We start from the raw sequence: 18,826 nt of genomic DNA, 5'->3' as shown, positions 1-18,826 counted from the left end.
ACGGAGGTCAAGCGAAATAATAATAGTAAAAAAAAAGAAAAGAAAAAGAAAAAACGCTTTAACATTTCGTCGCCGTCGTCGGTTTGAAATTAAACCCAACTAGCTTTGGGCAAAGAACTAATCCCACCCAACGTGCTGGAAAGGCAATCTTGCTTTTTGAGCTTAAACGTCGTTTAAACATTCCCAGTTTGGACTTCGGAGTGAAAAAGAACGGAAATAGACAAATATTTGTGTTTTGGTTACGTTGATTATGATGAACCGTGTCTAACTGAAGTGGTTTGAGAGGCAAATCTCAGACGAGATATTGTTTCAAGGTTCTCCCACCTGAATTTTGGATTTCCACGTTCCTTTGGGAGTGACTGTTTTCTTTTCTGAGATTGATTTATCAATTTGTGTAAAATGGGTCTGATGATAACTGGAATGTGCACGTTGCTGAAGGGTAGTTAATAATGTCAAACTGAATTAGAGTTCATGACACGCAAAATGGATGCAACGACTGAAATTTAAACTTAAAGAGGACTACGAACACACCATTTGAATAGCTTCGCGTATTTGAAAAGTGTTCGTTAACACTCATAATGCACTGAGAGCAAATAACCCTCATAGGTAAGTCGGTTTTTGGCCTTAATTCGGTCATTTATCCTGACTTAATATTGCATAACCCTGGTGCAAATGCTTTCTGGAGGCTTTTTTTCAAACTAACAGGGTTTTTTTTTAATTGTGGGGCAGAATAAAGACGAGCCAAATGCCGCGTCGTGCCTCATGTGGAACGTAACCAAAACATTCTTGACATTCTTCCAAATTTACCCTTAGTTGCAGGGGTTCCTAGTAATAGTATGTTACTCTTCTAGGTTTTATTCAGGCGACAGTTTATTTAGGTTGCGGTTTATCTAACTGCTAGTCTGAGATTCTGCATAAATTGCAAGAATGCATTATTTTAGGACAGAAACGTAATAAGAAGCGAATATCTGATTCACAACGCCTAATTGTTTCTCACAGCTTCCTTTGACAACTTATTGGGTGGAAGTTTATCAAATATGAGGGTTTTCAAGGGCCACAAAACCATCGCAGATCATAGGCCATGAACACGAAAGCGGCTTGAGAGAGGAAAAAAAAAAAAAAAAAAAAAAAGAAATTCAGGAATGCCATCAATCATTCTAGACAATAAAATCGGTCAGTCTCAGTCTTATAAACAAACATTGTGCAACGTTCGGTCCTGCCGTATAAATCGATTGCTTGCCTTGCCTACTGTAACAAGATTCGGTGACGATTGTTTTTAGTATCACAATGACATTCAAACATGTAACCTACCAGAAACTTCTCGTCTTCCCAAAAAGGGGGCTACGACCTTCCATCTTGTTTTCCTTGCTTGGCCTTGCAGACGTATGCAGAACTTTCCTGAACGGCTTCAAGTTTTCCAAGCAAACAGGTTCATCGTATCAGAAGATCTGGAAACGTCAAACATTAATACTACTCAATAGTTCCAAGTGGTTTCAACAAAGATCAAAAAGCGGCAATTAATCATTTAGAGTGCTGGAGTACTTGAAACAGTGTTGAGACCGGATTGTCCGACAGTCTGAGTGTATGAAACACACTGCAGAATGCAAATTTGCAAGGTGAAATTGTCTTTTTTTGTAATCTGTGATTCCACCCCCTACTCGCACTCGTTACGGGGAGGAATTAAAAAAAAAATGAAGCTATTTCAATTTTCGTGGCTTTTGTTTCATTTGGGGCTAGTATAACCCCATATTACGGCTTTCTATCCGTAGAATCCGCCTATACCGATCCCAGACATATTTCTTACCTTAAAGTACATCACTTATATCTCCTGAGAGTTTAAGGGTTTAACAAGGACTGACTGTCAAAGAGCGATACCATGTCACGGTGTTTTCTTGGCCCCACAACAACAACTGATAATAATACCGTTTAAACCTCCTCAGAGAACTCAAACAGGCAAAGGAAGTTGCAGGGTGCTGATTGAAAAGAACCTTACAGAATTCTTCGAGGTTTTAACAGTGTCGCCATTCAGTAATTTCAAGACATTTTTGGCAAAGTGAGTGTTATTTACATTGTGGTTGCCCAAATTTAAAGACTGGATTGACCTGACGACGATGCACAAAATAGGTTATTGATCTTGACGGTTAATCCTAAAACCTTTAAAGTATTGAAATGGACAATCACGAAGTAGAGGAATTTAAAGCTTGGCCTTTGTACAATGTTTTACCGCAGGAGTCTTAGAGGAGGGCAAATGATCTATTTATATTTCAGAACCTTATTGCTGGTGTCTAGCCGTTTTAACACTAATCCTCTCAGGGTAAAAGTAAAGCGGTAGAAAACAACCTCGAGTAGCGAAGGATTGATTTTAGTATTAAAATGGACAACAGGGACAATAGTGAACAGATCAATTGCATTGCTGTGTTGAATCCGAAGACTGGTGCTGTTCATTTTGTCTTAACTACCCCACCGTTTCGTTCATTGCAGGGTCAAGGGTAGAATAAATACTCTAACTAAATTTAATTACATTTCCTCTTTTCAAGAATTTCACGCAGTGGGAAAAATTAATAAAAGCTACCCATGCGCTTTATTTGTTTTCAAATTTATCTGTGTCTTGGAGGGGGGTTACGGTATTGCAAGTTAGCAATTAACGCTACTGACTCAGTGGACATGTTTCTACCATGAAATTTCCGACTTTGACATAGTGGCTTTTGCAAACTATGTAGTACAAGCACCGGAAGATATTGCACCCAGCTGAGTGACAGCGTGAACTGCGCTAACCGAGAATATCTATTCGTGATCACTGTTCCGTGAGAAGGCCTTTATCGACACGTGTCAGTCAGCTAGAAGTGCATTATTTTTTTCTAGCATTTCTTAGCACCTTACCTTTCTAGTATTTCTTAGCACGGATAATAAGGCCGTACTGCACCAAGTTTCTCGTGATCAGTGAAACGTGAAGTACACATAGGAGTGCACGTAAATATTAAATGTTGGAACTACAACTTTCATCATGAAGATGGATCGTTTTTAAACAACCCCGCCCCTCCGCTCAAGTGACCGATTCATGTATATTACAGAGGTTTGACCCCCATCAAACATCAACTTAGTACTTTAAATAATGGCTGAGAAGTGGATAAACTTCTAACTGTCAGCTGAGAATTACGTACTTTTTAACTGGTAGCTGTGATCGTGAAATGCAGAATTTATTGATACACTGTAGCAGAGAAATGGGCTGAGGTTTTAACCGATGGCCCATAACGCGCCAACGCAAAAATGTCCTCAGTACAGCAGTGGAGAGATCTTTGCTAATATTTACAAAGAAGCCATTAAAATACTCAGCCTTGTTTAAGTCTTGGGTTATCTCCTCATTGGGACAAGAGATTGTCCGACGTTTTTGACCTTGTGTTTTCTTAAGCCTTGATTTGTCAGTCTCCAAAATTCATTTGGGTTGGATGCTTCCTCTCATAAACTATGTATGTTTGTAACTATACATTCTAGCCTCTTATATGCAATCGTGGTGCCGTAGTATCCTAGGGTTTTTAAGGCGCACGCCATACGTGATACTAACAGCTAGAATATTGAAGAGTATTTAAACATGGAGACATGAAGAGTTCAAGTCTAGTGCGGGCTCAAGAATCCGCCAGAGTATTCTCGCAAAACGCACGCAATACGTGACATACAACTTAAGTGTTCAAAGAGTGTTCGAAAATTCTACTGACTCTCCCAGCGTTGTCGGTTCACCCGACCACGGAAAAACTGTTTTCACTTTGAGCAATAGTGCGTACGAGTTTGGACCTTAGTGCAATCAATGCCTTGGCCCAAGTTCACATTTCACATGGTGTATAGACTATAGTACAACTCGAAAATCTGCAGAAAATAGCTTTTGTTCACTAAACTACATATTACGTTAAAATACTAACTAAATGGTGTTTTACCTCAGTCACAAACACAATCATGAAAGGGTATGAACTGAATGATACGAAAATCGCAGTGTAGGTATTAAAAATGACCCAAATGAAACCCAAACGTCGAGTAAGTGAACAAGCTGTCATGTGATGGCATTCACCACCAAAGCAAAATTCGTTTTCCAGCCCAAATATGTTTTGAACACGTTTAACACTGGCGCGGAAAGCCTTCCATGTATCGAGCCTATAATTTGAGTCATGTATTTTCATCGGTGGTGAAGCAAACTAGACTGAAAAACAGAAGAAAGATACGTCCATTCAAGTTTCAATTCAGCCTTGATAAGAGCAGGAGAGACAAGGAAAAGGACCCCGGAGTGCGTGCACAAGAATCACAATTTATGCTACTAAGAGAAGGGCAGATTGATTTTGCGCCTGAAATCATGGTTAATCAAAAACTAATGGAAACTTTACCTCAAGTCGGTTCACTGATCAACTTTGAAATATGTACAGCTTTTCTTAGTGACACATCCTAACACCGATAAAGGTGCAGTTCTACTGATTAAATTCAGGGTTAACGGCCTGTTTCAGGTAACACCAGATTGCGAGATTTTTCTGAGTTGTTTCGCAGTTCAGTTTGATGGTACAGGCGATGGAGATTGCGGAGAAGGACGAGCCTTTAGCGGGTGAATCAAAATTTTATTCCATTCCGTGCCACAAAGGTTGGTGCATGGCGAAAAACGAAACCCCAATTGCACAAGCAAGACTGCGAATTTGACTCGAGGATTGTCCAAATTTTTTCCACGGCCAAGCACGAATGCATAAAGCCGCCTGAGTAAACAAATTTGTACACTGAAAGGAAGCTCGCATTTTCAAACTCATTTAAATGTTTTGAAGAGATGGTTACCCATCCTTTTATTTACAGTGGCTTGCCCTTAATATTTTGTAAAGAAATTAAGTTTACATTCATGAATTACGTAGTTTGATTCTTTGGAAATAACTCAGCTCACGATTAGCGAATACTTGTATGACTGAAGTCTTGCTAAAACATATTGAAACAAGGGAATCTCGCCTTTTTCAGAGACGTCAGGGCAGATCAAAAGTAGTGTAATAGTAAAGTTTAAGCTTAGAATATTGAATTTCGATGAGTTAACATAACTGGTAGTATTTTCCAATCGAAGTGTTAAATGCGAAGCGTCGGTATACATGTTGGGGTTAAAATGCAAGCCTGTTAATGGGTACTTGGTATAGTCTTATGTGTGGTCAGTTTTGAATTTTGCAAATAATAAGTTTTAAACTGGATAGAGCTTCACGAGTCTCGTTGGCAAACAAGGTCGGCTGGAAGATTATCACAGAAAAAATATTGTCCGTATCTGATCGTTCTTGAAGAAATTGTCCCTTTGACAGGGATCGCCGCAAGTCATTTTTTTGAAATGTCCACAGAAAAGCAAAATGTCCAGCTGGGAGCATGGCCCACAGTGCACTAAAGCGAAAATATGCCAGAATATTTTGGTCTGTGATACGCAATCGTGACATCATAGCCTGAAGTATTGAACAATTATTCTTTGAAATCGCGGTGAACAGTCACCGAGATTAAAAAGGATAATTGCATGTTTTAGTATATACACACAAAGTGATCTCAACAACAGACGATCTCAACATTTTCAGAAGGAAACCATTAAAAGAAGATTTAATCGACCTCTTAATTCATGAGTGGAAAAGGTGCGAGCGATTCAAAACATGCGCGAAACTATTTACACAATCTTCAAATATAGCGTCATAATCTAGCAAAATGGTCCTTTGACATTGTTAAATCAGCAATTTAAATCGAAAGTCTGCTTGTAAAACATTTTTACTGTTCACCCAAAATGAGAACTGAAAGAACAGTTGGCGAAGATTCACCTGAAATTATACTATGTGAGCAGGGCTGTGGTGAAAATTGGACGTTTTCTGGCATAAAGACTTTCTGAATATCTGTGGAGGTCAGTGCTTGGATGAACCGCGCATGATGCTTCTGCCAATGCTGGGTGAAGAGGACTGACTTGACTCAGATTGATAAAATGTTGGATTGCCAAGGACATGTTCTGAAACTGTTAGAACGTCGAACGTCGGTAAGTCTTTTCTTACCTTTGAAAACTCCAGGCCAAGTTACTTAGTCTTCTTTGTATTTTCTAGTACAACATCTTCTTGTATTCTCAGGATTTGCGATGCAGAAACGCTGGCGAAACGGGAGTTTACGCCAGCCATTTATTTTTGTTTGAATCACACATTATTCACTCGGTAGGGAGTGACTAACGCTCTTTAACCAGAGATAGCAAACAAATCAGATTGCTTGAAACACCAATCGGTGAGCGAGTGTATTAATAAAGACAATTCAAGCGTGGACACGTGAAGTGTTCAAGAAACACGTGAAGTTACAGGTGATATAGAATGCAGACTCTATGGAGTATTCTGGCAAAGCGCACGCAATATGTGCACCGGTGTAATTGTATATTTAGTGGTATATACGGTAACTGTATGAAATGTGCCATTTGTAAACCTTGCAATGCAGATCAGAAATCCACGGCAATCGGGAGTTGAGTTGTCAGTCCAGTAGTAAGGTCTTCACGTGAGTGCTGGAATCTCAGTTATCAGATGATTTTCGGCGATTTCTCACACAGCGCAAAAAAACAAAATAAAACAAAAAACTGAATCAAAAATATTTTAGAGCACGAATAAGGATCGGAGCCGGTCACGTAAACTGAAATATTCTGATGCATTCAAGGACGCCTGACTCGAAATACACCTAGAATATCCTTTTAGAATTCGGCGTGTTTTTCCGAATTCAACTTTAACACTTCACGTGTACATTCTTGAACACTCTGGTATATTCCAGTTATCCGTCTTGATTAAGCATGCCAATTTTCGCAAATATTTCCTATTTTCTTTTTCTTGAAATTTAGTATCATAGCTGTTTACACTAACGTGGTAACAAGACCTTAAATATGGTTAAAGCTCAAGTATTTTTAAGAACTTGTAGGACTACCGTTCTTCATTATACGGCTAACTCCTCGAGCGGGCAAGATAAACCAAATCCTGCGCTGTTATTGACTAGCCGAGCGGGCAAGGAGGCGCTATCTTGCTGGTCCTCTTGGGAGTACCCGCTGTGTCCCGAAATATGTGATAAATTGATAAATAATATATAATTAAATCCATTATTGACCAACTTGTCCGGTCAAGATGGCTGGATATTGGCCTCGTTCTTTTTTTTTTTTTTTTTTTGCGAGTTTATGGACCTTGACTCTGTCTCGGTCAATAAACACGCAAAAAAAAAAAAAGAACTTGGCCAATATCCAGCCATCTTGACCTCACGCCTGGTCAATAACGCATCTATATTTAAGTCTATAAGTATACTTCAAGTGACAGCCATTCATGGGCTGCCCTGGATTAAAGTTATTACTAAAGGAACAAAAAGCTTGGTTGTACCTAAATATCCCGGCGCGGTACGGCTTTGTAAATTTCATTATAGTAAATGTGCCAGGGAGCACATGAACACTTACTCCATTCGTCTTTCAACCCGAGGAAAGTAGGGCTAATTATTACTGTTATTAACTGATGGAAGTTGGAGCTTTCCATTTTCCATGTCTTTTTTGCCCAAAAGCCACAAATACGAAAGCAAGCGAGTAGATCGAAAATGGTGTGCGTACCGTACGCAAATCTTGCGTGTTCTGATATGCCGAAGAAAATTCACGTTTGATTGACATTCAGTTCGCTGAAATTGTTTTTTGATAGTGCATAAGTAAGCTGGTAAGGACGGTTGAGCTCCCGAGGGGGAAGGGGGTACTCCCCTATATGGGCTATATAGGTATGTGCCGCGGGATAGGGTAATAGTATGGTTTTTTGAGGTTCTCGATCCATAAATAGGGTATCATTTTCGCCCATGTTGGCATAGTGTCCCGGTGTGATCCTTAGATAGGGTGCCTAAATTGTATCAGCTAAAATAGCAGTGCGTAAACACCCACTTAAGCGGAAAACAAATGATCTGTTAAAGTTAATTTTTATAAAGATTGTGATTTTCCGTGGCGGTTAGTCGTTAGTCGCCGTTCAAGCTATTTCGAGTTTTTGTTTTTCCCTTGCGTAGGGTGTCATTTTTCGGGTTTGGGCCTTAAATAGGGTATCAATTTTCGTTTGATTCATCCTTAAATAGGGTCAGGGTTTAGGACCCTTCGCGGCACACACCTATCCAAAATTTATGGGAGTACCCCCCGGGGTTGAGCTCCTCGACTTAAAAGTGCTCCTCGGCTCTTTTGAAAAAGATGCGTTGCCACGACTACAAAGTAGGCAACTTAACTTAAAATTAGATCCGTTCACACTGATCTGAAAGACTTCTTCCCCCTCTGAGAGGGGAAAGCAAATTTAAGTTTTTTTTTGCTTTAGTTTGATTATTATTTTATAGTGTCCTTCCTGGAAACTGCTGTTGAATTTGGCACTTAAGTTATTGTTGTTTATTAGCACTTTATTGGTAGAGGAATCGCGCGTGATGGAATGTGACAAGTGAAGCGCGCAGATCACATGGCTCCTCATATTCTTTCGCAATCGATTGATTGATTTTACCGATAAGAGAAAAAAGGTGCATTCACCCGAATGCATCTATTGTGTGAATGTTTATCTTTTTGCGTTAATGCTCCTTGATGGTCAAGGGGAGTAATTTTGAAAGACTTCCGGAGGGTAGAGTTTCACCAAGTTTTTCCTCGTGACTGCCCTGGCTCAAAGGCATTCTTCGATCTGTCAAAGGTTGCAACTCAGTAACTGTAACTGTGCAGGCACCAGACACGCTTGAGGGGCCAGCAATACCCTAAGATCTATGTTCTTCTTGAACTGCCAAAAGAGGTAACGATTTCGAAATTTACTTGACACACCTTGAAACAAAATAGTCCCAAATAGATACAGATAGATGTCAAAAGATCTTCCTGACACGTTCTGGATAAAGCTATAGTATATGCTTTTAGCGATGCATGGGGCTTTTCGCATTTGCTTTTTATGCATATATCTCTCTCTTTTGCTCTCTGGTTGCTTCATTCTGACGGGCCGTTATACACACATTTTGTTTTTGCAGAGGAACCATTACCTGTGGTCGCAAGGGAATCTTCGATCGAACAAAAGTACAACTCAGTAATTGTACCAACGGTACATTATCAGGTCTGTTTTCTCCGTGAACTAATGAGCAAGGTAAATATTTCGATATTTGCTCGATGGACTTAGGTATAGATATAAGGTATCGAAATATCTACTTCACACGTTGAATAAAGATTTGTTTTCGCTTTCACCATCAGGGTATTCTGCATTTCCTTTGTATGCTTTGTATCACTCTTGTTCTCTTTGATTTAATGGGCCGTTGTAAGCACATTCTTTTACAGATAAGACATTAACTGTGGTCGCTCTCAACGAATGTGTGGTTACATATGGCAGCGGATTCCACATCTTTCGTCAATAGAGTAAGCCTTGTCTAAGATTTCTAACCTTCAATTGTATCATATGTTGTCTTCAGAATTAAGTTTGGTGCTGAAAAAGGAATTCCTCAGTCGCTGGAATAATGCTTATGAATGTTAAGATCACGGCCTGCTCAGAACCGTGACTACTTGGCGGATTTCAACTGGACATCTTAAAACGGCAAAGGCCTTCATCCTTTTTAGTGTTGTTCTTCATAACCGTCAAGTTCGTCCGTGTTCCGCTAGTCTTGGTTTCACGCAGACTCGCTTTTATTCAACCCAAGCTATTGCCCCTCATCCGTGTGTTATTACAAAAATTCTTTATCATTTCATGCTGAGTTCTGTCTTCGCCGTCAACCAAAGAGGAGTCGAAGAACCACAGATTGATCTGCATGCATTTTCTTTCTCGTGCTATTTGTAGAAGACTTCTGCTTAGGTGCTTTATTGGCTTCACCGAAAAACTGACTATCACAAATTGAATCGTGGCGGTGCCTACATTGGTTGAGGAACGAATTCCGCTGGGACTGACAGGAAACTCTTCCTCTTCCCAACAGAGACATAGACATTTCTCATTTGTTGTACTCCACACTTTTGTTGCTGAAACGATTCTTTCTGAATGAAGGAAATTTTGCACAAACTTGGAACGAGCTCTGCCGGGACTGACACGAAGCTTTATAAAAAAAAATTGCCTTCCTTCCCAAGAGAGGCATAGACATTTTTCATCTGGTCTACTCCCACCCTTTCTTGTTGAAACCATTCTTCTTGAATGAAGGAAATTTTGCACAAATTTCAATTGCAAAAGAACTACGCAACATTTAGTGGCTTCTTTGACCTTTTACGGAGTAGCATTTTGTTTCAAATCATTTATTTCTTCACCCGAAACATGAACAAATCGAGAGGCCGCCATATTATACCGAATGGCTCTCTGTCGCTACGAGCATCCTGCTCGAGAAGTGTTTAGTGTAACACTTAGCTTCCTATCTTTTCCATTCATTACTTGAAGATTTATTTATATTTTTTTGTTTTGTTATGGTGAATATTTTATTCACATAGAAATTTAGATCTCGACAGTAAAAAGGCTTCAGTCCTATTGTGGGTCATGCAGTATCGATTGAGGAATTGTTGATCATGATGGCATGAAAGTCGGCACGACGTTGATCAGCCAAAGCAACAAAATTTCCGCATGATAGATTACACAACTGTGTTCCAAACTTGTGTTTTAACTTAACCTATGGATATGAATGCCAGTTCGTATTTTCTGTTTACTCGCCTGGTAGCAGAATGCAGGCTTAGTATCAGCAAACTAGTATCGTTCAATTCTCAGTATTCAGTTTAACGAGCTTCCCACTATCACTGCAGTACCGTTATGATTCTCGTACAGGTAACGTTCGAATGATTTCAATAAACATTGTTTTATGTACAGTGATTGCTTTTAAATTCACGTGCATCGCTGCATCGCTTAGTGTATTGTTATGTAGGATTATAAAAACTGCTCCGGATCCAAACTAGCTCGAAAGTGTAGCTTTGTTGTGCATTCGCAATATTGTGTTAGCGTGTTGACTACTATGTTAGAAAAGTAACAAATATCAAGAAACATGAATTGAAATGGTAACAACTTCCACAGCATTTCTTTCCTTTGATTTTAAACGAACAGAACTGTTCTGCATGGCTGTTTTACTTCAATTTCATCGTTCACAGATATGTTACAAAATGCAGGTGATAAACAATGCTGACAGACCTAATCAAACCTCGACCAACAGAAACCAAAATATTAACACCCTAGACGAAGACCTATAGGATTAAGCCAAGGGAAGGTGAATGTCTGTTTCGTCTCCGGCTTTAGTAACATTCAACTTACTGTTATTAAGAATGAGGCCAAATTGTTTCAGCGGCTTAGGCTTGTCACGATATTTTAAGTCATTCCCTGTCAAGTTTTAAATTGAAGGCGTGAACCTACCTTAGATTCCAAAGGTAGAATAACACCAAAATTATAGGAAATCCCCGAAAATAAACAAGAATGGCTATTACTGACAAGTTTTAGACGGATTACGAATTACAAACATGCAAAATGGCTATTTTGTCAAGAAACGCCTTCCGTGACTATATACATTTATAGCTCATTTTATCAGCAACTTAACTGAGGTTCTTTGAAGCGAAATCACATTAAAATCGTCAGCACGGCTTTCAAATCTTTCAGCGAATATGCTTTGTAACTTGTATTCTTTGTGCAGGGGACTTCAACAAGTGGAGTGAAAACATGCATTTCTCCCTGAAGTTGGACTTAGAACTCTATCAAAGGAAACTGTTTGCTTTAAAAGTACTGATGTGAGTAGTCTATAGTAGGGAATAAATCAGCAGGTTTTCAAGACTTTTCATTTGCAAAAATATAAATCCAGAGATTCGTCTAGTAGTTCTACAGAAACTTGATTTGTGAAATTAATACCTTGTGATCGGAAGATTGCATCTACATTTAATATCGTCCATTTCCGTGGTACTGAGCGAAAGTATCGAGCCTTGACAGATCTAGAAAGCAGGTCGATTCAGTAGGAAGAGATTCTTTATCTCATGCAGTGAAAATTGGTGGAAACGCGAAATATAAACCAACCAAGCTGGGACCTGGTAAAAGAAAGACATTTGCTATTATTTCAAACTTCCACTGAAACTCCTGGGGTTTTCATCATAACACGGTTTAATTTAAGCTTGCACTATTTCACCCGACCTCGAAAAAACTACCTTCATTCCTCATTAAGCTGTGGTGCGTGCGAAGATTGCCTCAGGTCCAGTTTCACGTAGTTCTTGGATCATATACCATGAAACTCTGCAGTAATTACGTCGATGCCAAATAGCTTCTGCTTTGAACTAAATATTTAAATAGGTTAAATGGCCAACTAAATGGTGTTCAGTTTACTGCAGCCACTTTGACAATCACAAAAGGGCATGAATCACACCAAAAGCGCGTTGAGGGCAGAAAACTGACCCTGAAAACTTCGAATAAGTTTGCTGTGTAATGGCACATTTACCATCTAAACAGTAAGAGACGTTTTGAGCCGAAACATTGTTTAGGACACGTTTAACCTGGGAGAAAGCATTGTATGGGTCGTGCGTATAACTTGCGCCACTCACTTTCATCGTTGGTGACACAAGTCAGACTGAACACAAGAAACAAACGAAAAATACGCCATCGATAGTTCAGATCACCATGGGATCCCCAAGGAAGGACGTCAGAAAACGTGCTGCAGAATCACATAAGTTATGCAGCTAACAGCTAGGCAGAGTGACTTGCTCAGAGTCATGAATTTCACGAAAACGATGAGCTAATGGAAACCATTTACATGAGTCGTTTTATCAACTTGGAATCGAAACCAAAAAAGATTCAAGTCCGTCAACTTCTTGAATTCAACGTAAACGACTTGTTTAAGCTAACACCAGTTTGGGAAATTTTCCGCAGTTGTTCCGCAGTTCATGGAATTTTGATGGTTTAGGCGATGAAGATTCTGGCTGTGAGGAGGGGAGGAGGACGAGTCTACTGCACGTGAATCAAAACTAAATTCTATAACATGACACAAAGGTTGGTGGTAAAGAGAGGAAACGCTACTATTTTTCACAATTGCACAAGTGTTACTGCGAATTTGACTTAAGGATTGTTCAAATGTTCTCCACATCGCAAAGCACGAGAGCAGTAAACTGAATAAACAACTTTCTTGGTTGAAAGGGAGTTCAAATTATTGAACTTGGACAGATGGCTGGCCATCCATTCTGCTTATAGTGACTTGCCCTTAATATCTCCCAATGAAATCAAGTTTACATCCATCATGCAGTTTGATTCTTTGAAAATAGCTCATAGCAGTCAGACATCAGTCGGGCATTCTTGTATAATTGAAGTCTCACTAAAATTGAATTGGTACTGTTTTCCAATGAAAATGTTTAACGGGAAAGCACGATATACATATATCGGGAGTCAGTGGTACAGCTTATCGTCTTCGGTTTGGTCAGTTTTGTTTTACAAATCGATTGCCGATTACTTCTGTAACAGAAGCGAGCCTTTACCATCCAAACTTTTCAGAGCTTGTTAGAGTTTGGCTATAATCACTGTTACTTTGTCCGCAGAATGGAAGAGCACAGGCGGCGAGTTTCGTACGCTCATTTTAATATTTTCATTGTGAACGCTCATGAGAACGATTATTCACATTTCACCCGTAAATGAAATACCCCACACTTTAGAAACTCGTGGTAGGAGCAGTTTTAATTCATTAGGCCTAAATGCCACGATTTCAACTATATGAACTGAAGAAAGCTCTTGATTTGTGACCGTTTTGTCATGAAGGGTCGCGGAGGCTCGAATTGATAGGACAATGAACAAATTTCTGGCCTTCTTCTATTTGAGTTTTAATTTTTTTTTAGAAATGCCCGTAGAGAAAGTGGATTGTGCTACCAGAAGTCATCTGAACGTTTGCGGTCATGAACTGTCCTCTGTTATTATTTCTCGCAAAACTAATTTTCTGGCTTCTTTACGTTTTCACATTAGGTGTAATCACACAAAGGATGATTGTCGTTGATATGGAGTGACACAGTCGATGGGAACAGGAAGCAATCAGAGAAAAGTCTAAGACAGTATCATAATACATCAAGGACCGTAACGTCGAGGCTTATATAAGTGGTGGGCCTTTATATATGTAAAGGCAAAGCATTGCTACAACAACACAGTCCTATATTGAACACCGACGATATACCATTTCATTATGAGAGAAGTTTTGCCTAGACCTCTCAGAAATTAACCCGAAGTGGAAACCGTGGCATTGGCAACTCGTTCAATTTCATTTCGATGGGGCTTTGATCTTGTTCATACAAACGCCTTTTACGTTATTAAAGAAATGGAACACTTTGCAGCCTTGTTTCCAAACATAGAACCTTAAAATATACTCTAAGATAACCTATGGTATTTCCGGGCTCACCTGTTGACGCAAATGGTGTTGACTGACTTGCTGTTTAAACGAAAATTATATAGCAATAATTTTTGCTATAACCCTATGTGGAATCGTGCAATTCGTGCTCCTCAGGTCTCTCAAACACTTCTAAAGAGTGCCGATATTGTTTGGTTGGATCAGCTTTTCTAGGCGTTGGTTTTTTTTTTTTTTTTTTTTTTTTTTTTTGACTTCGTCTGGAACGCTTTGAGTAGTTTAAAGCTTTCACGGTTCAAGCAGGTGTGCAATATAAATAGCTCAATCAGATTCCACTGAATATTGCTTTACGTCAAATTCTAAATCCCAACTGATATGACATCGGTGAAAAAAAACAAAACAAAAAACAAAAACAAAACAAAACAAAACAAAACTGAAAAAGCAACAACGACAACGAGTATCGAGCTCAATTTAGCAACCAGAACTAAGGATGTAATTACATATGGGTCGTCTGAAACAAGGCGCTTGGCACGCAAAACAAACCTTTACTCCTACATCCGATACCGCCTTTGGATGAGGGTTTAGAAAGGGGTTAAGCGTTAAGGGTCGAATGGCCGACACCACTGTTGACCGTCAAGTTTAAGTTGATTTTTTTTAAAATTTAGCTTATCGTGATTGCCCAAGGTGATTGCCGTTGCCGTTAATATTTGTCCGGACGTATTGAAGGAAATAAGTTTTGGCAACTGTTTCCTCTTCGTTAATCGTGAGTTCCAAATTTAAATATGCAATCACAGCTAAATAGAATGATTACATCAGGGCACTATTTACGTCGATAGCGCTTTCGACCTAAGCTTATGTTTTTCGCATGCGCAATGAGTGAACAATGAATGAGTTGCCAGTAATCGGATACCCGTGTTTGCGCGAAGAACTCTGGGATCGTCAGGGGGCAAACATGGCTAGTCGCTAGAAGGAAACGTATGGCGAAAAGTTGTTTTGAGGTACAAGAAAACGATTTTTGAGAGAGATCAACGCTTTTTCGCCGTCGTTTTTATCGCGAATGGATTTGGGCAATGTTGATATGTGGAATATGTAAGTTTTTCTTTGAATAACCGTGAAATATGTGACAAAATCTACCCATAAACTCCGTTGCTTGCGTGAGGTTTATTGTGAAATTTACATCGCGTAATGGTCTAAAAATATTACAAAATTAATTAGGTATAAATCGAGAGGAAATAACCCAGTAAAGCCTTTTAAGTTGTATACAGGTTACTTCTGGCTTATTTGAAAGCTCAGTCATACAAATAATACTGGAAATGAGCCCGGTGGCGATCATTGTACTGTCTGGGGTTGATTTAATGATAAATGAGTCCGCGCGACTCATGCTGTGTGGCTACTGCGTTGCTCAAAGCCTTTGTTTTGCTTTTACAAGCACGTATTTCAGCGATTTTCCTTTTCTATAGCAGATCAATGGTGGCTCCTTGAATATATCTCTGAGTATTTGTATTTAAAAGTGCCATTTGTGCGTGATTATGCTTTCCAAAGTTTGGTATTGACGGTTGAGTGAAATTGCCCGTTACAAAGGGTAGTAGTTCCTTCTGCAATTCTCGATTTCTGTTTTATAGCTTCTTTTCTGTCTTTATATTTAACTTCTCGGAGGGACTTTTCTACCATTTGCTCCGGGTAGCCTCTCGAGATCAGGCGTGTATTGAAATTTTCAATATTCTCTTCAATGTATTTCACAATAAACCTCGCGCAAGCTAAAGGGAGTTTATCGGTAAATTTTATCACTTATTTCACGGTTATTAAAACAAAAACTTACATTTTCCATGTATCCACATTACCAAAATCCATTCGCGATAAAACAACGGCGAAAAAGCGTTGATCTCTCCCCAAAACCGTGTTTTTTGGGCGTCGAAACATCTTTTCGCCATACATTTCCTTCTAGCGACTTGCAATGTTTGCCTCTTGACGATCCCAGAGCTCTTTGCGCAGACATGGGCAAACTGGCAACTCATTCATTATGTTAATCCACATTCCTTTGCAGCTCAGGTTTCCTTCAGTTTGTTTTTATCTTTTCCATAAGATAGCCGAAACATATTTGACACATTCGGTCTATCTATCTATAATCTATACTAGCGAAGACAAATCCATGAGGCAGTTACGACAAAAGTACGTTTTTCTGTAATCTCGTTAAAAGTGTTTGTCTGAGCTGAAATAGGGGAACTAAAAAGAGAAAAATACAGAATTTATCTGTTATCAAGGACAGCGTTGTCTCATAGACAACACTTTGCCGGTTTTGGAGGATTTTACTAATCATACACATCCAGGAATGAAGAAAAACATATCATGTCTGATGATGTCATTATCATGATCTAAGCATGTTTTAAGATTATTAATAATATGTATACTGGACTATTTTGATCAAACTCTGGTTCAGTTGTAACAACAATATGCAAACCTCCTTTTCTGTTGCTCATAACTAAATCTCTTTTGGTGTCTGAAAATTTGTTAGCTTAATTTGGACTTAATCTCGGCGGTATTTCTTTTAAAATAACCCACTGAGTAATACTTAGATCTTAAAATTGTCTTTGTCAATGTAAGATCAAGAAAGATCGTCATATTCGTAATATCATCTTGCAGACCTTGCCTCTTGTTTAAAAGTAGGCTTTGAAAAACCAGGTGTAATTTTTGCCATTCAAAGTCTAAGCTAGACATTCAAAGACCCTTGCTTCCATAAAGTGGTCTCAAAATTGAGATTTTGAGAACAAAGGCAAGCATTGAATTTGATGTTTGAAAGCATCAAATTAATAATAAAGTTGCAAACAATTCATTCTACCAGGCGTAAACTACGGCTCATGTGTTTGCCACGTGTTGTGTCATAATGTTCATGCAAATTAGACCACTTCTGGCAATCGATGATTAATGGAAACCAATGCATTGTTTCATTACATCAACCTAGTAATCTTCATCAATCTTCACTAATCTTCCAATCTTCAACGGTCTTCCAAAGGTGACGAAAAACATCGATGTTTGCGAAATGTTGTTATCTCTGACAATCGATGATAAATGGAAACCAATGGTTGTTTCATTACGGTTTCCAGTTTCGACTTATGGAAATGGGACTAAACAACATGCTTAAAGTGCACCTAACCCCCAAATTTTTTTTTTCGCTAAAACGAATGTACTTGTTATTTGAAATAGCTCTGCGAAAAAATTTTTAGATTCCGTGAAATCCTCGATTTTCTGTCCCCCGACGAAATCTCGAAAATAGCTCCAAAACACCGCCATTTTGTTTCACGACCGAGTTTGAGGAGAATGGGTCCAGCGGCTCTTGTGACGTCTACCCAGGAAGGTTCGATACCTCACGTCCTCTCATTTCCCTCAGGATTGTGCAATACACATTCGAAAAGTGCGCAGAAACGCCTTCCAGAGGTGCTATCGGCTGTTGCAGTAATATTCCAGATTTAAAGAAAGATATACTGTACAATTTACTGACGATGATCGGCTAATGGTACAATAAAGACGTAAACGACGGTTGATTTTGTCGAACCGAAACAAGCGAACTGAATCTGTGAGAACCATTAAAGAATTCTCACTGGAATTTGTTCCGCAGACTTTCGAACGCTATTTTCATAAATTTTCTGCTTAAAGCTAACCAGAAATTTTTAGAAATACTACCGACAACCTATATCTTACAGTCCCGCAGTATTTATAACATAACCGGCAAAGTTGTGTGATCCGATCATGATCAAGAAGCGTATTAACTGATATGTAAATAGGTCGCAACTGTACGCCGCTAACCAGCACTTATTTCTCTTTCGATTTAGATAAAAGTAGAAAATTAATCCTTTAGAATTACATCATAACAAAATTGTTAGACTCACAGAGTTTTTCGAAGGTTTGGAAATCAGCAGTGCGACAGAGATTCTGTGCAATAGCGTCGAAAATATGACCGCGGAACATTATCTGCGGACCGCTTAGGGAACACATCCTTTTCGCTTATCCGACGAATTTCACTATAAACTTTGAGAACAATTTACGTTGGTTATTTGGAGTTACGACTTAAAACGTGTGACAATGTGAAATCGGTAACTGTATGAAATGTTTCCTTCCACCTTGTTCTCGCAGCTTCAAAAATACAGGTCCAAACAGTACGATTTTCAATCGATCGAAGCCAATGTTTTGGAGGTCATCAAGTCTCGAAAACTGCAACACGTACGTCGCTCTTATAAACATGAAGCATTCAACAGAAAGTAAAACACAAACTGGATTTAACAGAACAATCATACCTTGACAAAATACATTCTCGCTAAGGACACATGTAAACGGGCTATAAACACGCGTGGGAATCTTATGTTTAGTTGACGAAATTACCATCCAAAGCAGTCCTTGAGTTTTCTTTCCTGCTTTTCGTTTGCCTGCTCCTCTACTTCGTATCTAGCTTTCCATTCCTAATATACAAGCAGCTCGTCGGTAAAGAAGTCTTCCCCTTCGTCGCTTGAAATATTGTAAATTGCTCTCAAAGCTCTAAGCAGTGAGTTCATAGTTGTCGAACGTGCTCGAT

The 18,826-nt window shown here is 39.1% G+C and overlaps 1 protein-coding gene and 1 long non-coding RNA gene across 6 annotated transcripts in view; one reads left to right on the top strand and one right to left on the bottom strand.

Annotated features, from left to right (window-relative positions):
- LOC110041074 (chordin-like protein 1) overlaps nt 1–18,826 on the bottom strand; it is a 51,597-nt gene that overhangs the window by 20,431 nt on the left and 12,340 nt on the right. For 4 of the 5 annotated variants that reach the window (XM_089294927.1, XM_089294926.1, XM_089294928.1 and 1 more), the window contains one exon: nt 1,312–1,448. In XM_089294927.1, coding sequence (XP_089151053.1) covers nt 1,312–1,355 — 44 coding nt within the window. In that variant the 5' untranslated portion in view covers nt 1,356–1,448. Of the gene's footprint in view, nt 1–1,311; nt 1,449–1,804; nt 2,003–18,826 lie in introns of those variants that run through there. The other variant, XM_089294929.1, reaches the window with a different exon arrangement.
- On the top strand, nt 8,529–9,209 carry LOC149108963 (uncharacterized). The gene is made up of 2 exons (XR_016208841.1): nt 8,529–8,765; nt 8,992–9,209. It is a non-coding gene; the product is annotated as an uncharacterized LOC149108963 (long non-coding RNA).

This window comes from Orbicella faveolata, unplaced genomic scaffold (genome assembly GCF_042242905.1).
Source record: "Orbicella faveolata isolate gen_17 unplaced genomic scaffold, um_ofav_v1 contig_25, whole genome shotgun sequence".
Classification (NCBI taxonomy): Eukaryota; Metazoa; Cnidaria; class Anthozoa; order Scleractinia; family Merulinidae; genus Orbicella; species Orbicella faveolata.
This window is presented reverse-complemented; position numbering and strand designations above follow the sequence as displayed.